At 51.9% G+C, this 27,515-nt stretch overlaps 1 protein-coding gene across 6 annotated transcripts in view; it reads right to left on the reverse strand.

The window, feature by feature from the left end:
• The window catches only part of IQSEC3 (IQ motif and Sec7 domain ArfGEF 3), a 103,581-nt gene that overhangs the window by 16,328 nt on the left and 59,738 nt on the right, over positions 1-27,515 (reverse strand). For all 6 annotated transcript variants that reach the window (XM_047742896.1, XM_047742897.1, XM_047742902.1 and 3 more), the window contains exons 4-7: positions 21,488-22,620; positions 19,278-19,439; positions 5,745-5,867; positions 5,092-5,258 (exon numbers count right to left, since the gene is read on the reverse strand). In XM_047742896.1, coding sequence (XP_047598852.1) covers positions 5,092-5,258; positions 5,745-5,867; positions 19,278-19,439; positions 21,488-22,620 — 1,585 coding nt within the window. The remainder of the gene's footprint in view (positions 1-5,091; positions 5,259-5,744; positions 5,868-19,277; positions 19,440-21,487; positions 22,621-27,515) is intronic.

The following is a 27,515-nucleotide window of genomic DNA, read 5'->3' on the forward strand; positions in this document are numbered from 1 at the left end:
AGAAGAGAAAAATCTAAAGATGCTGCCGTAGGGGTCCCTCATTGAAGCAGCTCAACTAAATCACCCTATGAGAAAGACCACTGGTCAGCAGCTCCCGCCTATATATACATATATATTTATATGCATATATATATATATTTAAAGATTGTATTTATTTGTTTGACAGACAGAGATCACAAGTAGGTGGAGAGGCAGGCAGACAGAGAGGAGGAAGCAGGCTCCCTGCTGAGCAGAGAGCCAGATGCGGGGCTCGATCCCAGGACCCTGAGATCGTTATCTGAGCTGAAGGCAGAGGCTTAACCCACTGAGCCACCCAGGTGCCCCATACTTATAGTTTTTAATCAGCCTTTTAGCTCATTCTTAAATATGAGAGAACAACCAAGTTTCATCATGTATATATATAAAGTGTATAAAGCAAAAGAGAAAAAGGACAGGGAATCAGAAAAAGGAAGCCAGAAGAAATAGAGACAAGCAGGGAGAAACTGAACTAAATAAATACCATCAGAGACATGTAAGAAGATACCACATCTAAAAAACAAGAGTAAAATCCTAGAAAAGAGGAAGATTTTGAGAACAAAATGTTCTTGAAAATGAAAAATATGACAGGAAAGGTGAAAACCTTAGGAGAAGACTTGGAAGACATCTTCAAGAAAGTCCAACAAGGGGCACCTGAGTGGCTCAGTGGGTTGAGCATCTGCCTTCAGCTCAGGTCATGATCCCAGGGTGCCAGGATCAAGTCCCACATTGGGCTCCTTGCTCAGCTGGGAACCTGCTTCTCCCTTTCCTCCCAGCTCCTGCTCTCTCTCACTGTCTCTGTCTCAAGTAAATAAAATCTTTTAAAAAAAAAAAGTCCAACAGGAAGACAAAGATGGCAAATAGAAAGCTGTAAAAATTAGAAGATCAAACTAGGAGATCTAACATCCTTATAATAGGAGTTCCAGAAAGCACAGAGAAAACGAAATGGGGAGATGATCAAATACTATATTTAAGGGGCGCCTGGGTGGCTCAGTGGGTTAAGCCGCTGCCTTCGGCTCAGGTCATGATCTCGGAGTCCTGGGATCGAGTCCCGAATCGGGCTCTCTGCTCAGCAGGGAGCCTGCTTCCTCCTGTCTCTCTGCCTGCCTCTCTGCCTACTTGTGTTCTCTCTCTCTCTGTCAAATAAATAAATAAAATCTTTAAAAAAAAATACTATATTTAAGAAAACTTCCCAACAATTGGAGGACATATTTCTAGACTAAAGGATCAACCCAGTGCTAGCACAAGAGATGAGAAAAGAACCATAAAGAAACTCACCAGTTTGAAGAGATATCTGCAACCCCAGGTCCACCGAGCATTACTTACAGTGGCCAAAATGTGGAAGAATTGAAAGATGAATCGATATAGAAGATGTAACATATATATATATATAATGGAATACTGGTCATAAAAGAGAATGAAATCTTGCCATTTATGACAGCATTGGTGGACCTAGAGGTTACTGTGCTAAGTGAAGCCAAGTCAGAAAGAGAAAGAAAAACACCATATGATTTCACTTATCTGTGGGCTCTAAATATGAAACAAATGAGCACACAAAACAAAAATAGAAACAGACTCATAAATACAGAGAACACCTCCAGAGGGGAGGTGGGTTGGGGCTGGGCGAGATAGGTGAAGGGGATTAAGGGGTACAAACTTCCAGTTACAAATAAATTAAATCACAGGGATGTAATGTACAGCATAGGAAACAGAATCAATAACATTGTAGTAACTTTGTGTGGTGCCAGATGGTAACGAGACTGCTTTCGCAGTGTATAAAAATCACTCTGTTGTACACCTGAAACTAACAGGATGTCAGTTACACTTCAGTTTTTTAAAAAAGAACCAGAAGGAGGTGAAAAGTCATGAAAATTTAGAACACAAAGGACAAAGAGAAGAGCCTGTAAATTTTCAGAGAGAGAGAGAGAGAGAGAGAAATCAATATGCAAAAGGGGACAAATTGGAATGGCAGAGAAGCACCATCGTTAAAAGACAATGGAGCAGCGCCTTAAGAATTCTGAGTTCCTCCTATGGTTTCACTTATTTGTGGAGCATAACAAATAGGATGGAGGACAAGGGGAGATGGAGAGGAGAAGGGAATTGAGGGAAATTGGAAGGGGAGGTGAACCATGAGAGACTATGGACTCTGAAAAACGATCTGAGAATTTTGAAGGGGTGGGGGGTGGGAGGTTGGGGGCACCAGGTGGTGGGTATTGTAGAGGGCACGGATTGCATGGAGCACTGGGTGTGGTGCAAAAATAATGAATACTGTTATGCTGAAAAAATAAAAAATTAAAAAAAAAAAAAAAAGAATTCTGAGTTCCCTGTTTCCAATCTGGAATTCTTTCCCCAGCCAAACTCCCAATCAAGAGTGAGGGTAGAAAAAGCTATATTCAGACACACAGGTTCTCGGAAAGTTTGCCCCCGGTGCCCCTTTTCTATGGAAGTGAATTAGAAATAAGCAAACCACTATTGGGTATTTACAACTAAAGATACAAGCGTAGTGATCCGAAGGGGCACGTGCACCCGAATGTTTATAGCAGCAATGTCCACAGTAGCCAGACTGTGGAAAAAACCTAGATGTCCATCAACAGATGAATGGATAAAGAAGATGTGGTATATATATATACAATGGAATACTACGCAGCCATCAAAAGAAATGAAATCTTGCAATTTGCAATGAGATGGATGGAACTAGAGGGTATTTATGTTGAGCGAAATAAGTCAATCAGAGAAAGACAATTATCATATGATCTCCCTGATATGAGGAATTTGAGAAGCAAAGTTGGGGGCTTGGGAGGTAGGGAAGGAAAAACAAGATGGGATCGGGAGGGAGACAAACCATGAGAGACTCTTAATCTCATAAAACAAACTGAGGGTTGCTTGGAGGAGGGGGGTAGTGAGAGGGTGGTTGAGGTTATGGACACTGGGGAGGGTATGTGCTATGGTGAGTGCTGTGAAGTGTGTAAACCTGACAATTCATAGACCTGTACCCCTGGGACTAATAATACATTATATGTTAATAAAAAATTAAAAAAAAAAAAGAAATGAGCAAGCCATAAAATCTAGGATCTATGGACCGAACACAGAAGCAAGGTGAAGGGGGGCCCTGGATTATGGAGGAGGGGATCCCATACAGACTGGAGCAGCTAGAGGCTCTGGGAGGGAGACTCCAAGAAGAAGACCTCCCTGGGCTCAATGGGTTGAGAGGGACGTGATACTTAGGATGGGGAATTTGGAGAGGAATCAGTAGCGTGTACCTAAAGAGCTATAAGCAAAGGGAAGAAGAACACAAGTGCTCACTTCACTCCAAGGAAAGCAGAAATAAAAAGACTTTGTAATCATGACATACTTCAAGACTCAGCTTTGGACTGTGTTTAGGTCTTAATAACATAAACGCAGTGTCGTCTTAGTGGGGCAGGCTGGGGATGGTGGATGAAAGAGAGCTAATCCTTGGATTCTGCAACAGGAGATGGCCGTGGTCCGAATGTTCGTGTCCCCCTTCCCCATGCATAGGTTGGAATCCTAAGCCTCAAAACGGATGGCATGAGGAGGTGGGGCCTTTAGAAAGTGTGGAAGTCATAAAGATAGAGTTCTCATAAGTGGGATTAGTGTTATTAAAAAACAACAACAACAACAAAGAGCTCCGTACCCCTTCCGCCATGTGAGCACACAGCTGGACGGGCCCAGCCAGAATCAGGAAGTGGGTGCTCACCAAACACCAACTTGGCCAGCGCCTTGATCTTGGGTGGCCTAGCGGGTAGAACAGTGTGAAATAAATGTCTGTTGTTTATCCTCTACCCAGTCTGTGATATTTTGTTACAGCAGCCTGAACCGATTAAGAGAGAAATTAATAATACTTAAAATTTAAAAAATGAACAAGTCTCATATAAAAAGAATAAAAGTATAAAAGGAACCAAGTGTGTGTACTATTTAATCCCACCTGTAAGAAGTTCATGAACTGGCCCAGCTGGTCAGCGGGGATGGCAGTTAGGAGAGTTGGCCCTCGGGCAGGGGTGTTGAATGGGACAGGACGTGAGAGGCTGTCCTGGGGTCAGGGAAATGATCTAGATCGTGAGCTGGCTGTGATCCCACACGTGTATATTCATACATTCAAGCATTCCTCAAGCCCTCAGATTTATACACCTTACAGTCGGCTTTTTTTTTTTTAAGATTTTATTTATTTACTTGACAGACAGAGATCACGAGTAGGCAGAGCGACAGGCAGAGAGAGAGGAGGAAGCAGGCTCCCTGCTGAGCAGAGAGCCTGATGTGGGGCTCGATCCCAGGACCCTGAGATCCTGACCGAGCCGAAGGCAGAGGCAGAGGCTTTAACCCACTGAGCCACCCAGGTGCCCCTACAGTCGGCTTTTATACTAATTAGAAAAAAGAGCATAAGAAAAGAAGCAGAAGCATGTTGTTTAGCGCTATAGAAGACACACAATAAACAGCAAAACAAAATTGAGATTGGTTGCTTCTGAGGAAGGAGAGTGGTGACAGGGGTAGGGATGAACTTTGTAGCAAGCCTTGTGGAATTATTTGACTTCATTAAATTACGTGCATGTATGGCTTTTGATTTCTTAAATGCTAGAAAAGAAAAAAACCCAGTTGAGCACACATCCTGTCCTGCCAGCTTTGCTCTGTTCCCTGCCAGGGGCTGCACTGTGTCAATTTAGGGAAGGACTTGGCTGGTGGCTGCATGACATTATCTGCAAGGCGGATGTAAGCAGACCTAAGACCTAAATGTCATTGTATGTTGTGCAGGGGAAGGGCTGGTATACCCCGGCACTGGCTGTGGTGCCGCACCTAGAGGTCAGCCCATGGAGGGCGTTCCCTGGAGGGCAAGGGGTACCGCCCAAGTTCTAGGACGGTGGCAATGGCTCCTGGAAACTGACCAGATGCCTGGCACTCAAGCAGCCTTCCCAGATTGCTGTGTGTGACCAAGACCAGACAGCAGCGTCCCCGTGCCCTTGGCTGCTGGGGTGACCATCTCCAGTGGACTCAGGCTCACAGAATTAAGGCTGAACAGACGGGGGTCCGAGCTGTGGTCTCACCCCTCCTCCCCCTCCTCCTCACCTCGCAGGTTTCGGATAAAGTCCTCCAGCATCATCTTGCGGTCAGGCTTGATGTTGGGGCTGTACATGTCGGTGTTGAGGAGGATAATGGCGAAGGCAAGAATGAAGATGGTGTCGGGGTTGTGGAATTGCTGCACCACCTCGGGGTTGCACATGCAGTAGCGCTGGCTGTGGGGGGACATGGAATGGGATGCCCAGTTACGTCCTCTCCCCCCAAATCCTCATCCCCTAGTCCCTGAGCTCCAGAGACTAGGGGCTGTTGGGGGCCTGTTAGCTGGTTCCCCAAGGGCATCCAGTCCGTAATGGTGGTTGGCTTCCCTGTAGCCTGGTCCTCTTCTCCACTGAGAGGACGGGGCAGGTGTTGCACACCCGTGGACCCCATCACCTTGCACAGATGTGGGATGAGGGAGAAGCCCGCAGTCCACTTGGGGAGCCCGGCGCTACTCCAGCTTAGCAAGCTCAAGGGCTGAGGGCTCCTGTCCCTTTTCTTCCTTTCCCTCCATCCCACCCAGCCCACCACCCCCGCTGCCTCAACAGGAGTGCTTCTCCCCAACCCTGCACTAACCGCCCCCCAGCATCTCCCGTCCCCCGTGACCCCAGGCATGTGTTCTGAGGGCTGGGGGAGGGGAGGGAGGCTACAGAAGGGGGTCCTACCTGAAGGCCTCTATGAGCCGCTCCACCTTCTGGGCCTCCCCTTGCACGCGGATGTGAGCCTGGAACTTCCGCAGGGCCTCGTCCAGCTCCATGCTGGAGAAGTCCATCTCGTCCACCACGCAGCTGGGGGCGGGGGAGGGGGGGAGGGGTCTTGAGGAGAGGTCGGCCCCTGAACCTCCCTCAACCCAAAGAAACTGAGGAGCAGTGTGCAAGGTGCACCTTCCCTACCCCGCTGGACAGCCCACCCTGCTGGGGGCGGGGCTGGGGTCCCCGTGACCAATCAGGAGGGGCCTCCTAGGCCAAATCGCCCCACCCCCGGGGGCTTTCCTTTGAAAACCCCCCAGAGGGCAGCTGGTGGTGGAAGCCTCTGGGTCTAGCCCAGGGAGAGGCCACTCTTGATTTCTCAGCAGCGTGTTACCTCTTCCCTAGGTCCTCCCCAGGTGGCAGGTGAGCCCTGAGAGCAGCATCATGGGGCCCACATCCACGTGACCCCCAGCCCAGCACAGTCGGGAGTTAGGGATTGTGCATGATTGACCCAGGCCACGAGGCTGGTCGGAGGAGGTGAACCGGTGCGGACCGGCAGCGAGGGGACCAGGAGCTAGAGCCCGGGAGGCAAGGGCAGGGCGGGGACAGGGATGGAGACAGAGAGACGATACAGAGTCTGGTGAGAAAGACAGGGAGGACAAAGACAGAGAGACAGAGAAGGCAAGAGAGACAGAAAAATAAGGGCAAGGAGATGAACAGGGAAGCAAGAAAGACCCACAAAACAGGGGAGAGACAGAGACAGAAGAGACAGAGACGGCGAGAGACAGGGAAAAAGACAGACAGACAAAGAGAGGAAGGAGAGGAGAGAGAGAGGTGGAAATTAACAGGACATGGAGGTGGAGAACACCACAGACTGGACAGGGTGGCCTGGGTGTGTGGGGGGGGCTGCCCCAGGCTGGCCAAACCCAGAGGACCCCAGGCTGGCCCCTGGTGCCCCAGCCAGGTGCCCAGCTGCTGCCCAGGACTTGCCCCATCAGTCTGTCCATCCCACTGCTGCGGGGCCTCTGAGGCCCTCTGCACTGTCTTTCCCAGAGCCTCTGTGCCTTCTGTCCCACTGCTCTGAGGGGGTGGGTGCCTCAGGCCTCTGAGGGGGTGGGAGGCCCTAGGCAGGGGGCGAGGGCAGCTGAAGGAGGCAGTGGAGCAGCTGGGAGAAAGTGGGATCTGCTCGGCCAAGCACGATGGCCTAGTTTCCCGGCCTTCACTCAGGTGATGGGCAGCCCGCTCACTGGCTCGCTCGGGGCTGCGGCTGAGAGCTCCAGTAATGAGCCCAGAGCCCGAGACTCAGCCAGGTGGAAATGCCAGCCGCAGACTGGGAGTGCTGAGTAAATCGGCCACAGGCCACCCTGGAGGCGGGGGAAGGGGATGGGTAATGGGGTAGGCGGGGGAGGGGGTGAGGGAGGACTTTGTGAGAGATCGCCTGGGCTGTGGGGTGGGGAGTCTACACCCCAGGTCCTCCAAGGCCTCTTGTAAGAATTGTGAGATGGCTTGGTAAAACGCAGACCCCTGAGGCCCATCCCAGATCTACCGACTAGAATATGCGGAGGTGAGACCTGGCAATCAGCATTTTTCACAAGCTCTCCAGGCGATTCTTAAAAACCTGAAAAGAAATGGCTGAACTGAGGGCCAGGGAAGGAGCGGGTCCAGCCCTTGTGGAGGCTTTTAGGAAAAGGCGAATCCAGAAACTCATGGGCCACCAGGCAGCAGCTCCCAGGAGCACACAGGTCCCCCGTCAGGCTGTCAGGGGCTGCTTTGCAGGTTGGTGGTGAGGGGACAATGGGAGGAGGAAGAGACAGATGCAGAGCCCCTACACACACACACACGCACGCACACACGCACGCACACACATGTGCGCACTTATTTCGCGCCTTCCTCCCGGGAGAATTGCCACCATGGGGCATCAATGTTCGATGGGCTGATGGTGTCCTGGGGCTCTCAGATCCCGAGGGGGAAAAAAAATCTCAGTGTGTTCTGCCAAATGGCAGGGAAGAAGCTATTCTGAGTGGTGGTAGGGCATTACCATCCCCGAGAAGACAAATGCCTTCCTCTCTGGAGACTTGGGGTCCAAGCCAGGTAAGCGCTCAGGACGGCCCTCACTCTCTGAGAAAGACCCAGAAGCAGAGAGGGCCACAGTCAGCAGCGGCGTTCCTGGCTGGCGATGGAATACAGAGCAGGCAATGACGGGCTGCTTCTCTCCCTCGCCCCAGGGGACCACCGGGGGTCTTCCTGGTGGGGACTGTGCCACCTGGGGCAGCTAGCTAGTCCAGGCTGTGTTCTCTCCTGACAAGCCTGCCCCAGTGGACCCTCACCTCAGAGCCTCGGCCATCCTGCAATCACCCAAACCTTTGTCCCTCCACTCAGCATGATGCTTTTTTCTCTCCCAAAGGGCCAGCTCAGCCTGCATGGCGACCTCCTCTCCCTCTCCTCTTCTCTCCCTCTTTCCCATGGTCTCTCTTATTTTGCTGGGTCTTCTGTAAAATCACCCCTTCCCCATCCTTCTTTGCCACTCTGGAATCCCTGTGAGGTGCAGACTGACAGTTTTCCAACCCCATCCTGCTGCGTCCACCCAGGACAGCCCGTGACTGTCTCTCCTCTTAGAGGATCTTTAAGGTCAAAACCATCACACATTTCTGCGTGGTCTTGTCTGGCGTATAATCTCCCCATTTTGCAGAAGGCAAAACTGAGACCACAAAGGGGCTTGCCCCATGCTTCCTGCTCCTGTGAGGCCTCTTCCCCCAGCAGGACCTCTCCACTCTAAGGGAGGGGGGGGTCCAAGACCAGTGGGGGACATGGCCTCTTCACTCACATTTACTAAAGACTGTTCTTAGCTCAGAGCTCTGGCCTGAGGGCTGGTGGTGCTAATTTTTAAGTGGAGTCCAGATGGGGTGGACTCAGAGGCAGGAGGAGAGATTGAGACCGCCAGTTGGGACACATTCAGTCTGAGATGGTCTTGCCGGTAGTACCAACTTAGTGTCTACTAAATCATCCCCCTTAGTATCCCGAGTCTTGTCTTTTCTGTTTCACGAATTAGGACCCTGCTTTGACTCTTCTTTGCTTCTCGTCGCTACCCCTTCTCTCTACTCTTCTTTGGAGCCAAAATTCTAGAAGGTGTCCCTACCCATGCTGTCTGTACTTCCTCAATCCCATTCACTTTTCAACCCACTCCAGCCAAGCATCTACCCCAGCATTCCATTAAAACTTCTCTTGTCAAGGCCATGCTGGCTGCCTCGTTGCCAAGTCCAATGGCACCAGCTTCTCATCCCACCAGCCTCTTGGTGGCATGGACATTGTTCATTGTTCCCTTCTTGAAACACTCCTCTCTCCCGCTCTCCTCACACCACCCTCCCCTTGGTTGACTTTTTCATCTCTGAGGGTGCCCCTCCTCCATCCAGAGCCTCCCTCCCTTGGCCTCCAGCTTAGGGCTGGCCACCAGTCTCCCTTCTCCCTCTTAACACCTCTGTCGAGGTGGCCTCATCCATCGCTGTGGCTCTGAATGTCCCCTGCCACCACTCGTACGTGTGTATCTCTTATGATGAATTCCCCCTTTCCATGTTATTATTTGTCACTAACTAGTTAATTTTCTTTTTGGTTGATTTGTATTTTTAATAAGAGACAATGTTGCTGAATCCAGGGGGGCCAACTGTGCATTTGATCGAAGCCAACCAACTTCTGAGTTCTCATTGTTGAACTCATCGGGGTGCTCTGGTCTGAATGGCAGTCAGAGCTGGTCCGGGCACACTCACAAGCCCACAGGCTGCGCTGGCATGTCTTGCAGGGAAGTCAGCCTGCACACACGTCATGTTTCAGTGGCTATTTAATATTTCAGCTTGTTCTCGGTAAATATTTGATAATACCTGGTTTGAGGGATTCTTCAGATCAAATGTTCCTGACCCCAGCATCTCCCTTCCCAAACTGAAAATATGCACATGTTTATTTGGTATAATTTCACAAATTACCCTAGAGAGCTTGAAGCACAAACAAATTCATATGCTAAGAGGAAGGGTTCTGAAATCTCAGCCGCTATGAAGGCTGTTCCTTGGATCAGCTACCCCCACCACCCCGCACCTGCCTGGCCACGCCTCCCGGCCCCGCCCACTTCTCCCTTCCGTGGCCACTGCTTGAGCTCAGAGTCTCAACATTTCTCCCCAGGACTGTGCCTGCGATGGCCTCCTAACCAGCCTCCCTGCCTCCAAGTCATGTTCCAGAACAACCCTTCAAGGACACCCATTTGGTCCTGTCACTCACTCCTCTGCTTCTATTTTTTTCCCAAGGCTTCCCACATCCGTGGTCTGAAGCCCCAGTTTCGGGGCCAAGCAAACCCCAACTTCTGCCCAGCTTCTCCTGCCCCTTCCATATATTGGCTTCCCCTCCTGCAGTCTGGGTCTGAAGCCTGACACTTTTGTACACTCTGTCCTTCTTCCTGCTGCCCAGCCCCAACCTCAACGTCCCTGGTGAGCTGTCCATCTCTCCAGGAGTCCTCCTGGACCGCCCTGGCCTCCCGGACAGTCCTCTGTCTACCGCCGCCATTGTCCCTTGTGCCGTAACATTTATCTGCCTGTCTTCGCACCCGGCTCCACGCCCCTTCCAGCGGGAGCCTCTTACTCTCTGCGTGCCTGGCGTGCATATGAATTCAATAACCGTTTCTGGGATGAATGAATGCGTGAGTGAGAGACCAGCTGGGCGAATGAATGGGACCTGGAGCGTGTGCTCAGCTAGGGAGGGAGCCCAGTGGCCTGAGCCTCTGGGAGCTCTGCCCAGTGGCTCAGGATTGCTGGGCCTGCTTTGCCAAGATCATCTGGAGCTGCCCCCTAGACGGGGTAGAGCTGCCTAGGAAACGGCCCTGTGGATGCCAGACCGCAGGCAGTCAGGCAGTGTGGCGGGCACAGGCTTCCCACTGCCTTCAGCCACACACGAGAGCAAGTGAGTGATGAGAAGCCGGGCAAACTGGTGCCCATTAAGCCGCTTCCAGCAGAGCCTGCCTGCACCTGCCCAGGGTGGGGCCTCCGATCAGCGAGTGAGTGGATCATGAGAGTTGGAGCTTCTGCTCGGGCCTCCCTCCCTCTCTTTCCTGTGCAAGCCCCTCTCAGGGGCTGTGGGGAGCAGAAGCACAGATGTTCCCTGCATCTGTATAAACAGGTACAGCCTTGCAGAAAATGGTTTGTTAATACTGATCTGTGCATCAAAGCGGTTTGTGTTGCAAGGAGATGAAGCATCGTACACGACTGTGAGCAAAATGAATTTCGTCATCTCAACTTTTTTTTTTTTTCTTTTACGATAGCAAGACTGTGTCTGGCAGACAAAGGAACTGACTGGGAGCTGAAAATAGGTAATGGTAGCAGCAGGGATTTTTAATTGGCCAGAAGAGACAGCAGAGATCTGGAAGGTGAGGTTTGGGCTGAGCTCAGAAGAGGTACGAGAGCGCAGCGCCCGCCGACAGCAGGGGGGGCCCTGGTGCTGGAGGCGGGGACTGAGTCCGGGCTCCAGGATTAGGATGGAAGATGAAACCGCCCACTGCCACGGGATGTAGGAACCTTGGTTTTATTTCTGCAGTTCTTGGCTCATACAATTCAATTAAAAATATCCCCATCCGCCAGAGAGTTATTTTTGTGAGGCAGAACTCATAACATGCCCAACAAAGGTCAAGGCTTTTTGGAAAAGTGTGATGTGGCTCAGAAAATAGAACAGAGGGAAGCTGACGCAGGAGGACCTGCCAGCATCCCTGGTGACGACATGGGGACAAAGAGAGTCTCATCTGGGAGGTCCTCAAAAGGGATGGCTGCTGGTCACACGTTGGGGACTCAGGAACCAAAAGAACGAAGTTGAAACGACCCGAATGAACTCAAAGCCAGTGTGGATGCCTGGGGGGGACTCTCCCTTCGCTAGGCCGGCCAGCATCCCCGCTTGCCAGGGACTCTCCGACTTGAGTGTGCCTCTGAACCACCTGGCTGGCTTGTGAACCCACCGTTGCTGCCCTCGGAGTTCTGACTCCATGGGTCTGGGGTGGAGTCTGAGAATTGATATCTCTAACAGTTTTCCAGGTGATGCTGCTGCTGCTGCTGTGCCGGGGACCCCACTTTGAGAACCACTGCTCCAGGGTATTAAGAATGGGCAGCATGGGAAGTCAGGCCTTTGGTGTCAGACACCCACGAGGCTGAATCTTGCTTCCATCATTAAGCCTCTCAGTTCAGGTCACCTAGACTCTCCATGCCTCATTTTTTTCCACCTATAGAATGGAGCTGACTCCTAGGACCTCTAGTGGACGGGTGGTTCTGAGTTTTAAAAGAGACCATGTATGTAAAGCTACATAACAAAGCTTCAGAGATGAAGGTTTTCATTATGTACCTGGAGACCCAGTTTGAATTGACATACCAAGTGAGTAAGTGAATTTGAAGTCCCTTCTAGCATAGGGATTGAGACCCTTTCCACCATCAGCAGTTAACTCTGCCTGAAATTTCACCTCTAGATGTTCATTCACTAACTCTTGAAAATATCCACCTATCGGGGAGAGAGGAAACTTGATCCAGCTCAGACCCGAGATGTACGGATCCGTTTCTCAGTTTTGCTTTCTTCTCGGATGAGCAGAGCCAACAAACGTGGATCAAGAGATGTAGGAGTACCTGATTTTGTTCAATTTGCCACTGGCCAGGGGACTAGTCATTTCTTCTCTCTGGGCCTCTCTTCCTGCTTGGGTGAAATGAGAGGGCTGGACAAGCAGTCCGTGTAAGGGGCCTTCCTGCACCGCATTTCACAACTGAGGTCATCTGGACCACACTTGCCTTGAGATGAGGCAGAGAGGAAGGATGGTGTCGGGCTATGGGCTCAGGTTGTAGACCCTGCCTGCCTTCAGATCTCAGCCATTGGTTAGCTCTGTGACTGTGGGCAAGTTACCTACCCTCTCTGTTCCTTGGTTCCTTCATTTGGCATACATTAATAGCACTCACCTAACAGAGCTGCTGAGAGATGGGATGAGATTTTGCACGTATTGGTCTTAGCCCAGTGCCAGCTGGCATACAGTGAATGCGTGATATATGTGAGCTGTCACTGTTACATCTCACAGCCTACTCACCCACAGCTGACCCTCCTATAAGCCCCAGGGTAGTGTAATCCTAGGAAGCCCCTTCCCTAGAATCCTACTCCCTAGAAATCCCACTTAAAAGAGTGGCCAGGTGAAGGCACACCTGAATATCACACAGGGACTGAGAGAACATTCCAGAGCTAGGGCCCAAAATATCATGAAGGGACTGGGTGGTAGATCTTTGTGTGAAAGTCCAACTTATACGCTAATGTGACCAAGCCAAAGGGAATCTCAACATTGGACTTGTTCGCCCCACACTTAAAGTCCAGAGATCTCTACACACAGGAGTAAATGGGTCTAAAATGTTCATTACTCGTTATTGTTAAGGAAAATCTCTTGTCTGTGTGTGTACGTGTGTAATGGTGGGGTAGGGGGTCAGAGGAAAGGGCACTGGAGAGGCGAGGGGTCAAGGCCATAAACCTAAAGGCTTCTCTTTTAGAAGAGACCCCCTTCCACAGAGCTGGAACAAATAATCCTAAAATTTATGGAACCAGAAAGGATCCCAAATAGCCAAAAGAATATTGAAAAAGAAAACCAAAGCTGGGGGCATCACAATGCCGGACTTCAAGCTCTATTACAAAGCTGTATCATCAAGACAGCATGGTACTGGCACAAAAACAGACACATACATCGATGAAACAGAATAGAGAGCCCAGAAATGGATCCTCAAATCTGTGGTCAACTAATATTTGAGAAAGTGGAAAAGGATATCCAATGGAAAAAAGTCTCTTCGATACATGGTGTTGGGAAAATTGGACATGCAGAAGAATGAAACTGGACCATTTCCTTTCACCACACACAAAAATAGTCTAAAAATGGATGAAAGACCTAAACGTGAGTCAAGAATCCACCAAAATCCTAGAGAAGAACACAAGCAGTAACCGCTTTGACTTCAGCCACAGCAACTTCTTGATAGACATATCTCCAAAGGCAAGGGAAACAAAAGCAAAAATGAACTATTGGGACTTCATCAAGGTAAAAAGCTTTTGCACAGCAAAGGAAACAGTCAACAAAACCAAAAGATAACCGAAAGAATGGGAGAAGATATTCGCAAATGTCTTAACAGATAAAGGGCTAGCATCCAAAATCTATAAAGAACTTAGCAAACTCAACACCCAAAGAAAAATAATCCAATCAAGAAATGGGCAGAGGACATGAACAGACATTTCTTCAAAGAAGACATACAAATGGCCAACAGACATATGAAAAAATGCTCAACATCATGTGACATCAGGGAAATAGAAATCAAAACCACAATGAGATGTCACCTCACACCGGTCAGAATGGTTCATGTTAACAAGTCAGGAAATGACAGATGTTGGCGAGATAGTGGAGAAAGCGGAACCCTCCTACACTGTTGGCGGGAATGCAAGCTGGTGCAGCTGCTCTGGAAAACAGTGTGGAGGTTCCTCTAAAAGTTAAAAATAGAGCTACCCTATGACCCAGCAATTGTACTACTACCCAAAGATACAAATGTAGTGACCCAAAGAGGCACCTGCACCCCAATGTTTATAGCAGCGATGTCCACAACAGCCAAAGTGTGTAAAGAGCCCAGATGTCCACCAACAGATGAACAGATAAAGATGTGGTATAAATAAATACACACACACACACACACACACACACACACAATGGATGAATATAACTCATCCATCAAAAAAATGAAATCTCGTCATTTGTAATGACGTGGATGGAACTAGAGGGTATTATGCTAAGTGAAATAAGTCAATCAGAGAAAGACAATTATATGATTTCATTCATATGTGGAATCTAAGAAACAAAACAGATCACTGAGGAAGGGAAGAAAAAATAAAACGAGGAGATCAGAAGGGAGAAAAACCATAAGAGACTCTTAATCTCAGGAAACAAACTGAGGGCTGCTGGAGGGGTGGGGGGTGGAGGGATGGGGTAACTGGGTGATGGGCATTAAGGAGGGCACATGATGTAGTGAGCACTGGGTGTCATATGTGACTGATGAATCACTGAGCTCTATCTCCAAAACGAATAATACACCATATGCTAATTAACTTAATTTAAATAAAATACAATTAAATTAAAAGAAAAAAGAAGAGACCCTGTCCTTCTATCCTGCTGGGTGGTGGCAGTGTCAAGTTTTTAAAGCAGTGGAAATAAACACAGAGTCTATCCCGGCCTGCCCCGGGCCTCTTTCCACCCTCCTGCAGACCTGTAAGAGTCAGCCTGGGCCCCAGCCTGCTCTCTCCTTCCTGGTGGAATTCCCCAGAAACAAAGTAACCATTCTGAGGTTACCCATGGCAGAGTGGGCAGGACATTCTCAAATAATTTCTTCCTAACCACTAAAGGCTAGCACCTCCCAGCCTGTTGAGTTGGACAGGCAATCTGTCTTCATTTCTGAATGTCCCCTCAGAAGAACAAATCTGTTACACTCTGGCCAACACATTTCCAAGGAAGTGAAATAATGCGATCTGACTAAAATGTCAAATTCTAATATTGAACAAGAAACGGAGTAGACGCAGCGAGAGAAGGAACATCCAGGAAACCCTTCTGGCAATTCAGCCCAAAAGCTGCCCTCCGTGCACTTCCACGGAAATGACAGATACCCACACCCGCCCTGCGTCTGTGATTCCCCTCAGAAAAGATCACCCAGCCCAGAAAAGAGCCTGCTCAGAGCCAGCATGGAACGCTCCCCCCCTCCACCGGCCTTCAAACTGCTGAGGTGAACATTTCAGAAGGGAAATAGAGCAGAGCCAGATTTCCCAGCCATGTGAAAACTGAGAGGGAGAAGCTTCCAGCGCCCCAGGATCCTAACCCCAGCGGATGTCTGGCTCCTCAGGCCAGGCCGCCAGGGCCCCTCTCACCTCAGCACCAGAGAAGATTTCCTCAGAGTGCAGGATGGTCCCCAAATGAGCTCCCCTCCCTCCCCAGCAAGCTCCAGAAAGTTCTTGCTGTCTGGGGAGTGGACCTGATCTCCAACCAGTCCTGAGGCATCTGAGGGATCCCCCCACCAGGCCGGGGCCAGGCTGGGGAGGCGTCTACCGTCCTGTGCTTTCAAATGAGAAAGATAATAATGGAAATAGCTAATATTTGTAAAGAACTGACTAAGCCTCAGTCACTGACGTAAGCACTTTACATGCGTTTTAAAACTGTAATTTGCATGACGTGGGTCCTATTGTCCCCATTTGACAAGCGAGGCAACAGGCCCTTTTCTCCTTTATAAAAACCAAACCCTTCCCAGGTAAACAGTGGGATGGACATGGCCTCTGGAGCTCAGGATGCCTCCTACTATTATTCAATACACCCTGATTAAATACATTTCTTCTTGGAACGGATCTGCTATGGAATCAGGGCACTAAGGGACGAAGAGATCAGCTTCCTAGAGCAGCAAGGGCCAGATTCCGGAGGCGACGTCATGGAATCCATGGCGCTCAGACATAGGCCAGCAGCTGAGGTGGATTCTGCTTGGCCCCTTCTATCTTCCTTTTCTCCACAGGCCCATGGGCTGTAGGGGTCAGGGTCCCGCCCCATTCCCTCCCGTCCCACCCTCTCCCCTTCCTGCCCAGCTACATCTCGGAGAGTGCTGTGGCCGGGGCTGTCTCAGTCTCCAAGGGGATGGGTGATTTATGTCCTTTTATTCAGCAAGCAGCTTTGTACAGAACGGACGAGACATGCTGAATGTCACCAGGCGGGGGCAGGGACGCTGTGCAGAATCCCAATGAAGCCTTTTCGGCCTGGGCAAAATGGCACTGGTGACTTTGTTATTGTGTGTGTTCTCTGGTGGGCGTAAGGAAGAGGCAGCAGATGCCCAGAGGTGGCAGGAGAGCTGGCTTGAGTGGCAGGGAACCCCCCCCACACCGAACCCCAGCATCTGGCTCCCCTGTGAGTGCCTGCCCCCTTCCTGCCTCCCATCTCCCACTGACACCCTACAGGAGACAAGCCAGGCAGGCAGCAACTTGGACTTGGGTGAAGAGGGTCCCTTCGGTGCTGTTTCCGTGCAGAGGCTGGGTGGGCCGGCGAATAAAGCACAAGGGTCCAAGCACCCACTGGGGCGGAGGGGGCTCAGCTCTGCACTCCACTCTCCTGACACCCCTAGGCCTGCGGGAGGTTCCCTGTCTCCCTTTCCACCCTCCTCTGCTCATCTCTCCCACTGACACCAGGGTCTGTGAGTTCCCCTGAGGCCCTGGCCACGCCTGCTCCTCTCTGCCCCCATCCTGTACTCGCAGGGATGCCCAGCGCAGCCTCATTCCCAGCCCGGAGCAGGCACTGCTGTTTGTGGCAAGAACCATGAGCTCCTGGCTCTGGAGCCCACGGACTGCTCTGGGATGCCCCGGTGGCCTGACAAAGCATGGCCTTGACCTTTGGGGCGAATGATTCTGCAACCATCCCAGTGTGTGATGATGACACCGAGGAATACGTAAGATCTCAGAGTCACAGGAGTTGAAGGGACCTTGGAGATCCGCACAGCCCGACCCTCTCGCTCGCTTTCCAGGTAAGGAAACCGAGGCCCAGAGGAGGCCTCCCAGCACGAGAGGAGCAGAGCCAGGGTTCAGAGCGGGCCCGGTCAGGAGCAGCTCTCTCTTGCCACCACACTGCTCCCTCATCCCTAGCCTGCTCCCCACCTCAGCTGCCAGCCCGGTCCCAGGCTCCCAGCGGCGCCCCTCCCCACCGGGGCTGCCTGTCTCCAGCCCACACACTCGGTCTCCCAGGGAGGATGGCAATTAGTTAGCATTGTGCTGCCGGGCGCCCGCACCACCAGGGCTGCCGGAAAACTGCGTGTTCCCAGTGCGCCAGGTCACCGTGGACCTAGCAGGTCAGAATTTCAGGACCAGGCCACATGGCGACTGGGGATGGCAGAGGAGACCGGGGAGGTCCGGGCTGGGAGTGAAGCAGGAAGCCCCCCACCCCCCAGCAGAGCGACAAAGCAGGGTCCCCCAGGGGCGCGGGGAGCCAGGAGAATGAAGCGTTGAGGAGAGCACACGCCCACTCACCCTCCCACGGAAACAGGGCGGTGGGGTGGGGGGAGTGGAACGGGGACAAAAGCAAATGAAAAGGCCAGAGAGATGAGCTAGATGGAGGGAAAGCCTGTGCGGAAGGAGACAGAGAAAACTTGATCTTTCTCCTCTTTCTATCATTTCCTCAGGGCATCCCTTCAGGGCACCCTACCCAGCAGGGCTGATGCTGAGGAGAAAGGGGGGTGGCGAGGGAGAGGGAGAAGAAAGGAGGAGGGAGGAAGCACACTTATCCGTTCATTTTCCTCTGCAAGACCCTCAGAGCATCTTAAGCACTAGTGGGGGAGGGTCTGATTGTTCAAATAGGGGGGGACTGAGTTCCATCAACTAAGGGGTGAAATCCTGGGATTTCAAGGTCCCTCAGATGTGTCCAAGCCCCTGCTCTTCGGACTGTACTCTGTTAGACTGAGTGGATTCAGGAATGTGACAGGGATTCCAGAGGACAACGGGACGACCCCTCATAATCCAGCCCCCTCCAGTCCACGGGCAGGGAACCACAGGCCCCCAGGGTAGGGACTTGTCCAAAGACACAGCACCAAGACTACTGCGTTAACAGAAGCCAGGTCTCCAAGCTCCAGGCACAGTGACCGTCTTGCCAGTCAGGCTGCTCCCAAACCCTCGGGCAGGAGCCCCCTGTCCCTCCTACAGCAGCCCCTTGCTGCTCCAAGAGCAAGACGAAAGGGAGAGATTGTTTCAGAACCCCAGAGAAACACATCAGCTGACTTCCCAGGGAGAAAGCAGGAGAGAGGTGGGGCGGCTTCCAACAGCACGGTGACCTTTGAGAAGGGGGTCTGGAGCAGCCTTCATAGGGCCTCACCCTCTCTCTCTGCCAGGGGCAAAGTGGCTTCGAGGCCCCAAGGATGCCACCCCAGACCCGGCGGCTCTCACCTGCCCACGCCTCCGCGTGAACAGAGCCAAGAGCACTAGCGAAGCCAAGCCCCCATCCTGCCCACATCTGTTGATCTTGGTGGTAAACGTATGTTTATGGAATCACTGCATTTTCTTGCTCTAAAACCCTCCATCTTTTTTTAAAACCCTTTTCCTGACTTGTGTTTGCCTCCACCAATATGAAACTGAGCCCACACGGGGAGCAAGCCAGCCAGTGGGGGCTCAGGGGCTGGACAGACAGCAGCAAGGTGGTGGGCTGAGGATCTGTTCACCAGGCAGAGATAGCCCCCGTGTAGACCCAGTCCTCCTCTCTGGCACCAGAGGGTAGCAGGGAGGGAGGCCTTTTCGTCTCCTTCGACCATTTCTATACCCCTGGTACCTTCAGTGGGACCCAGCCCGGAGCCCGCTCAGTAAATGTAGGACCCCAGGAGGGGGAAACAGAGGCTGGTCAAGATACAGCGACGGGCCCAGACTCCAGGGGTCCTGTTCCCTCCCCTGTGTCCTGTGGGACCCTGGGCCACGCGTGGCGATAGGGGCACTCACTCCAGCACATCTCGGTTGAACTGCTTCTTGCTGTTGCCTAGGAACTCCCCGATCATCTGCCGGCTGAGGCCCTTGCGCTGGAGCAGGAAGTGGGCCACTCCGATGGGGGTGTCGGGGATGAAGCCTCGTGAGATCAGGAACTGGATGCCTTTGTCTGGGTTTCTGGGGGTGGGAGTGGAGGTGGGAAGAAGAAGTAGAGAGTGAGCCAAGGCTATCCACGACTTCTTTCCTCCCTTTCTTCCAGCCCAGGGAAGCCACAGAAGTGCCTGGAAGTTTCTGGGAAGAATTCCACGGAAAAGCCAGTATTCCTTCCGCTGCAGACGGGCTCCCTATCCCAGGGGCTTCGCCTAGGAACCTCGTCTTCCTGAACACCTCCACCCCCCACCCCAATACACACACAAGGAGTGAAGATAGCACAGGGAGAGAAGGAGTTAGAGAGGTCTGGCCAGATGAAGAGAATTCCAGAGCAAGTGGAGAGGTTTCTTTTTGTCTTCCCTGAAAGGCCCGGAGGCTTGCCACGAAGGCCCTTCCTCCCTGTCTGTGTTCTGTCCTCTGTATGCAGTACTCGCCCCAGAAGCAGGGCTCTGGGGAGCAGAGGGGAGCTCTCCTTCCGCACTGGCCACAGGGACACAAGAATCCTGCCCTCCCTCATTCACTTTCTCAGGCTCGAGCCTCTATGTGTGCATGTGGGTGCTGTGTTTTTAGGCAAATGTGCTCACAGTATGGCCTGCAAATCCATGCTGTTCCCTGAACTGTATCTGACTGGTTCAGGAAAAGCTAAGTACAGAAACAGAGGGCAAGCGTTTAGAACATTTTATAGCACTCTGACATTTTTGGGATAACCAAGCATGTGATTGCTTTTCTAGCAACTCATTTTTATTGCATTTCACAAAAGTATCAGCCACCACTTAGTGGGTAAAAACCCAGACTGGTCCTTTACTACAGAGAGTTCGAGAACCACTGTCTTGAGGGATCCCAGGGTCTGCGTGAGTGTGAGCGCACAACTCACCTTACTTGTGTGAGCCTGCTTCTTTTCCATAAAATGGCATGATAAGGCCGTCTCTAGATATTGTTAGGAAGTTTGCAGATGTTTTATATAGGGTGAGCCGGGAATAGTAGCTGTTCCTCCCTGGAATAGAAGTTTCTGGAGACCAGGGGATGTGTCCTACTCATCTCCATGGTCAACGTGCCCGGGGTTCAATAACTAACAGTTGAGTGAATACGTGAACAGACACGTGGCTGGGAGAGATGTTCAATTTCCTGGCTCGGGGCTCTGAAGGAAGGGGTGAATGGAGGGTGGAGATGGGATTTCCACGGGAGGGCTGCGTGTATACTGCTGGCCCCCGCTCTCTACATTCTAGTTGCAAAGACAGTTCTGGCTGGGGCTCTGGCTGGGGACTTTGAACCAAAACCCTTGTTCATTTTTCTGCTTTCCTTCTCCTGTTCTCTTCTGTGCCACCTCTGCGTCCTTATTGCCTTTTATCCCCGTCCTTCTCCTGCCTTTTACCTGGATTCCTTATGCTAGGTCTCTCCTTTCTCACCCATCCAGGCCCTCCCTTGCCTTTCCTCGTTTTCCTCCTTGCTCTCTCCTTGACATCATCCCCCTGAGACGATGCTGTTTCCCTGGCTCCGGGTCTGCCTGAAGGATTTCGGCTCAATCCTCATACGACCTGGACTATTACTTAATACTGCATTTTCTTTTCTATTCCCTCGCTTTCCAAGCCCTAGTAAGCAGGAATAGTACTGAAAGCATGGGCTTGATGTGTTGTTTTGTCCCTAATCCTGAACATAAATTTGTTAACCATTAAAAAGAAAACATGCGGGCGCCTGGGTGGCTCAGTGGGTTAAGCCGCTGCCTTCGGCTCAGGTCATGATCTCGGAGTCCTGGGATCCAGTCCCGCATCGGGCTCTCTGCTCAGCAGGGAGCCTGCTTCCTCCTGTCTCTCTGCCTGCCTCTCTGCCTGCTTGTGATCTCTCTCTGTCAAATAAATAAGTAAAATCTTAAAAAAGAAAAAAAGAAAAAGAAAACATGCATCCCTACCCAGCACCTCGGGGAGCAGGTAGGGCACAAATGTCACCAGGCAGGGTGCTGGGATGATGCGGGAAATCAACCCATACCCTGTTCACCTGTCCTTGTAGCCCCTGCCCCTTACCCGCGGACCAAGAGCTTCCCGGGTCGCCCCAGAGCTCCCCAGTCGGTGCTCACTCACATGTTGAAAAGGTTGAGGCCGATGCGGTAGAGCCGTTTGCGCAGGGTGTCGGTGGAGAGCGTGGGCGACTTGCAGCTGGCGGGGTTCTCGCAGTGGTAGCGTGGCAGGCTCAGGATCATGGCCTGCAGGGCCTCCTTGGAGGCTGAGGCCGACGCTTCCGAGCCAGACTTGGCCGACTTGGTGGACGTGCTGCTGCTGCTCAGCGGCTCCGAGTTGTCGCCGGCCTCGGCCTCAGTCCCTTTCCCCACCTCCCCGGTCCCCTCCTCCGCTGCCTCTGCCTCCGCTGCCACTGCGGCCCCCTCCGCCACTGCCTCCACTGCAGCCCCAGGCGGGTGGGTGCTCGGGGCCCCGCTGGCTCCGGCCTCTGAGCCCGTGTTTTCGGCGGGCGCGTCCCCCTGAGCCGCGGTTGTGGCCGCCGAGGCCTCCTGCCCCGGGGCCTCTCCGTGCTCGGCTTTGCCCGCCGCGGGCTCCGCCGGGGTCTGGGCGGTCTGCGTGCCCAGACAGTTGGCCACCGACAGAGCCGTGGCGGAGGAGACAGAGATGTTCTGGTTGGCGATCTGCACGGTGACGTCCCGGAAAGCCATCATGAGGGTGCTGCCGTGGCCCTGGGGCAGGCCGGCGGCCTCGGCGGTCTCTTCCCCAGGCGCGGGCGCGGGGCGGGCACTGTCGAGCTCCCGCATCTCGGCCTCTAGGCCTGGCGGCCCCGCGCCCGCGTGCAGGGCCTGGTGGAGCTGGTAGGCGCCGCTCTCCTGCAGGGAGCACATGGTCTTGAGGCTCCAGGTGCTGAGCGCGTCGTCGATGGACTTGGCCAGGGACTGCACCTGCTCGGTGAAGGAGTCCTCCAGCTCGGTGAGCGTGCCCGCGAAGGTGGGCGGCAGGGAGGGCGAGCGCACCAGCGGTAGCCCCATGAGGCCGTAGCCTTCCATGAGCGCCTTCTCGGCCGCCAGGCTCTCAGCCGTGGGCGCGCGGACTTTGCGCAGGGAGATCCGTCGCGGCAGGCGGCTCTCCAGGAGCGAGTTGCGGATCTTCTCGAAGTTCTTGCTGAGCTGGTACTGGCGGAAGGCGGTTTGGATGGTGCAAGCGGCGCGCCGGGACACGAGGTGGCCCCCGTACTTGTGTTCTAGCATTTCAATCTGCGGCAAGAACAGAGAAGAGGAAGAGTGCGGTGAGGCCTGGGGTGGGGGCGGGGGGTCGTGCGGGGCGGGGACTAAAGGGCCGAAGTCTGAAACTCCAGCATGTCACGGCCTGGGATACCAGATCCTCGTCAAGACTCCTAGATGTGTAGGGTGTAGGACTGGCTTCCCAGTGGTTGGCGATTTTCGGGGTGGGGGGGCAGGCAGAGGTCAGGGCGTTGCATTTGGGGATCAGATAGCTGCTGTTGCAGTGTTTGTTTTAAAACGTTCATATCAGAGATCTGTATGGAAGTCCTTATGGGTGAAATACACGGGATCTTGAGTTTGTATTAAAATACTCCATCAAAAAAACTGGAACCGTTAGAGGAAACAATATTAACAAAAATGGTTGGAACTGGGGGGGTGGTTATCTGAAAATTTACTACACTATTCTTTCTACTTGTGTGCACATTTAAAACAATAACAAATTAAAAATTAAACAGGAATGCTTTAAAAAATGCTGCTCCTCCCGTTCACCTTTCTTCCTCATCACTGCATTGCGGAAATTTCTGACCCTGGGATCATCATAAGGGGATGATTGGGGATTGATCAACGTGTTCCTGATAACCAGCCCAAGGGCTGGCATGTAGTAGATGCTCAATAAATGTGAATTTAATAGATGGAGGACAGAGGAGTAGGTGGACGGATATTTCAAGAATGGGAGTCCCTCCAGGCTACCATGCTCCATAATTTGGGCCACCTCTGTTCCCAACAACAGGAGCTGTACAATCAGGGCGGGGCTGGGTGGGGCTGGTGGGCACGTGTTACCTCATGTGGGCAGTGTGAACCCAGGAAAACTTGTGACAAGGGACCCGTGTGTCTTCTAGGCCCTTACTCGCCTCCTTCCAGCTCTGTCCTCCTGCTGTGGCTGTTTCTCCCCATCACGTGGCAATGCTCTCACTCTTTCTCCCTTATCGAAACCTCTTAGGAAAGAACCAGAGAGACTTTCCCCCTGTGGCCAATAACCTTTAGCCATATTGGCTCACCAGCTGCTGGGTTCCCTTCCTGTGGGTGCCCCCTTGCCCCCGGACCAACAGAGGCACACTTCTAGCCCAGGAAATCTGACAGGCACAACCCCAACCCCCAGGGATGATCCTGGGTAAAATGGCATGACCTCAATCCTGTCTTTGGTTCTTCCGTCTCGCCATTCAGGGCCCTTCCCCATCCCCAGACCTAGTGGCCTTATGCTTTCTATCTTCCTCAGTCTGGCTGTCCACTCTGAAGATAGGGGGAAACTGAATCTCACTAAGATTTGAGTGGCCAGTAGGTATCCTAAGTTCAGCTGCTTGAGATTCCAAGGCTGAGGCCCTTAGTCACAGCTGCCTGCTGTTCTCTGCCACATGGTAGTTTGGCCCTTTGAGGCCAGCAGGAGAGTGACTCTGATGCTTCACCTTCTTTTAAAGGGTTCACCTAATTCAGTCAAGCCGCCCGGGATGATTTTCCTTTGATTCACTTAAGGTCAACTGAGTGGTAACCTAATTGCAGGAGGGATACCCTATTATGCCCTCTAGTCCCACGGCACTTCCCATGGAAGGGAATTATACAGATGTGAGCACCAGGGGGGCGGGAATCTCGGGCTGTCTGAGTTCTGCCTCCCGGAACGTTCGGACAGTTGCCGACAGGGTTTCATCATATACCCAGGATCTCCAGAGAAAGAGAAACTCCCAATATCTCAGAGGCATTTTGTTGTTGCTTTCACAGAAATCATGTCAGAGGGGAGAGATCACTGTGGCTCAGCTCAGTGTCGCCGCAGAACTCTGGCAGGTTCCCTGAGGTCTGGAATGGCCAATAGGCCTTAAGGAGGAAGGAGAGCCCTCCAAGGTGCAAACTGAGGGGAGGTGACCACTTAATTGCCTCCTTCTGTCAATTTCTGTCTAGGGGACCAGGAGAAACAGACACCAGGCAGAAATTCTTACTTCTTTCCAACCTGGCCTACTCACGCTTTGAGAGAAACCCTAGGCCCAAGAGCATTCTCTTTAGGTTATGAGATGCTATTGGCAACAGAAGGAAGGTATGAAATCCCATTGCCTGAAATGCTTCCAGAATGGGAAAGATGTCCATTCCCCTAACACGATATCATCCTACCTGGAGAAGGCTGAGCTAAGCCTAGGTGACTTCTACCAGCCAGTGTCCTAGTGTCACCCAAGCAGAAAAGAAAACCAGATTTTGAATATCTTGAATCTATTCCCGTCAAGTTCTCCACTAGACTGTAAGCCCCACGAATGCAGAGACTCTGCCATGTTCACTCCTTTATCCCCAGTGCTTAGAGAGTGCCCAGCACACAGTAGGACTTCAGTGGATATTTATTGAATACATTAAAGAATTAATTGCAAAGTTATCTTTGTAACTCTCAAAAACCCCCTAACCCAACCCATAAATTTCTTCTCCTGGAACTGATGTATTTCACTTGCATTTCCGAACTCTACTGTGTCACTGGCTCCTTTCCCCCTGCCTACAGACCCTCCCAGATCTCCCCAGGCTAAAACATAACTCCTCTTGACTTCACTGCTCTGGGGCACTGGGCTAGTCTCTTTTTTTCTGTTTGCCACCAGACCTCTTGGAAGACTAGTCTATACCCTCTCTCTCCTTCCATGAACAAGTACCGAACAGCCAACCCAACCCTGTATGTGCTGACTCCCCAGGGTCTACCTCCTGTTCCCACCAGTCTTCTAAAGTGACTCTCAGGAAGGTCACCAGAGACCTTTAATCATGAAACCTGATGGTCCATCCTCCACTCTCCTCCTCCCCCTTTTCCACAGTTCTTGGTATTTTTATCACCTCGAGACTCTGTCCTCAGCTCTCACGACCCAGTCTACCTTGGTCTGCCTGCTCCCATAGCCCTTTCATTCTATATTCTGACCGCGAAACCCCTATGAATGTCAGTTACAAGTCCCACGTGGGCCATCTTCCACTCTGCAGACATATTTGAGCCCTTCAGGACATTCCGTGACTGCCATGTTGGACGTCGTCAGAGCAGCCTCTGGTAACTGATAATTAGGCACTAATTAAGAGGGAAGCTGTCTCAGGCAGAGCCTTTGTGGCAACATCTACAGGCTAATGTCTTCTCTCCTCTTATGTGAGACCCTTGTTTCCTATCATAACTTCACTCTACTTTAATGGACTGATGAACAAGCCTTAGGAGAGACACTCAGGCCCAGATCTGCTTCTTCCCTGCTGGTTGACCTTGAGCTAGTTTCCTAACATCTCTGATTCTCTGCTTTCTTATCTGTTAAATGAAACTAATCCTGCTTACCCTGTACCTTGTTATGAGAGTTGAATGGTTTCGTATAGCGCTTGGCACATAATAGGTATACAGTAAGTGGTAACTATTTGAGGACAATGATGATGATGGGAATGACTCTCAAATTTCCATTCCTAGGCTTGATCCTAGACTTGCATTTCCAACAACCCACGGATCCCCCTGTACACCTATACAAAGCCACTGTCTTCCCCCACCTCCCTAAACCAGCTCTCGATGACTTCTTTTTTCACATACAGAGCCTTGGCTGTTACATTCTCCAGGCTGGGAAACTTGCATTTGACCATGGGTTCTCCTTCACCCCGGTCTCTGCGTTTGTCAGCCTCAAAGCCTTTATTCCACGCACCCGCACCCCAATACCTTTGGCATCAACCTGACCCGACTGTTGCCATGTGAGGCTGTCTTTGGCTCCCCACTTGGACCCTTTGGCTCCCACTTGGAGCCTCCCCACTGCTTCCCTGCTTCTTGATCACACCTACCATCCGCCCTACATTACCCTGATCAAGGGTCTTGAAGAGCCCATGTGAACACAGGCTTTGCACTGCTTGAGAGCATCACCCAAAATAAGTATAAGTGTTTCCTGCTGGCCTTCTGACCCTGAGCAATCTGGCCTCAGCCTCCCTCCCATCTTCTACTCCTATGCCAAGCCTGTGTATACACTGGCTGGACTCCTGGGCTTCCCCCAGCCCACGCTAGGCTTTCCTGCCCTGAGCATTTGCTCAACTTTGTCACTCAGTCTGCAATATTCTTCCCTTTCTTCGAGACCTGCCTCCAGTGTGCTTCCTCTGTGAAGCCTTCTCAGTCCCCCAACCTGACAGGGAGCCCAGTGTGCTTCCTCTGTGAAGCCTTCTCAGTCCCCCAACCTGACAGGGAGCTCCCCATTTCAGGTGCCCATGGAGAACGTTGTTTCTTACTTCTCTCTGACACTCAGTTCTCTCCACTCATCTTTGGGGTATTTATTTAACCCACCCTTCTCTCCACCTCACCACCCCAACTCGAACAGAGCAGAAGTTATTCGAGCCCTCTGATCCATGCCCAGCACCCAGCACGGAGCCTGGCAAGGAGCAACTGCTCACTCTGGTGTTTGAATTCAATTGTTGGATCTTCTCCATTTGTTCCAGCGCATTTAACACAACCATCTCCCATTTATTCCAGCCTTGTGCCTGCTGCAACCCCAGCCTGCACTGTCCCCCACTGTTTCTTTCCCGTCCTTTGTAGCCCACCCTCTGTAGCCCCACAAACTGTACCTTACAGACAGGATAGTATTACGTCTCTACATTCCTAGGGCCCAGCATCGAGCCAGAGCCATGGCTGGGGCTTAATAAATGTTTACAGACAGGAACTAAACTGAACTCTCTCCTGTATCCCAGGGAAAATAAAAATCTAGGCTCTCTTCCAGATCTGGGCTTGGAGTCAGATGCTGCATGCTCCCCTTTCCCTCCACTATCTCGCCCCCAACCAGGGCTTGGGAACTTGACAGTGTCCCAGATCAGCTCTGTCTACCCAACCAGGTCCTCCCAAGTGCCCTAACGCTTTTCTTTTCTTAACCGGGGCCAGATTAGAGAGCTAAGAGAGATGGACACGGGGGTAGGGGGAA

This window comes from Lutra lutra, chromosome 8 (assembly GCF_902655055.1).
Source record: "Lutra lutra chromosome 8, mLutLut1.2, whole genome shotgun sequence".
NCBI lineage: Eukaryota > Metazoa > Chordata > Mammalia > Carnivora > Mustelidae > Lutra > Lutra lutra.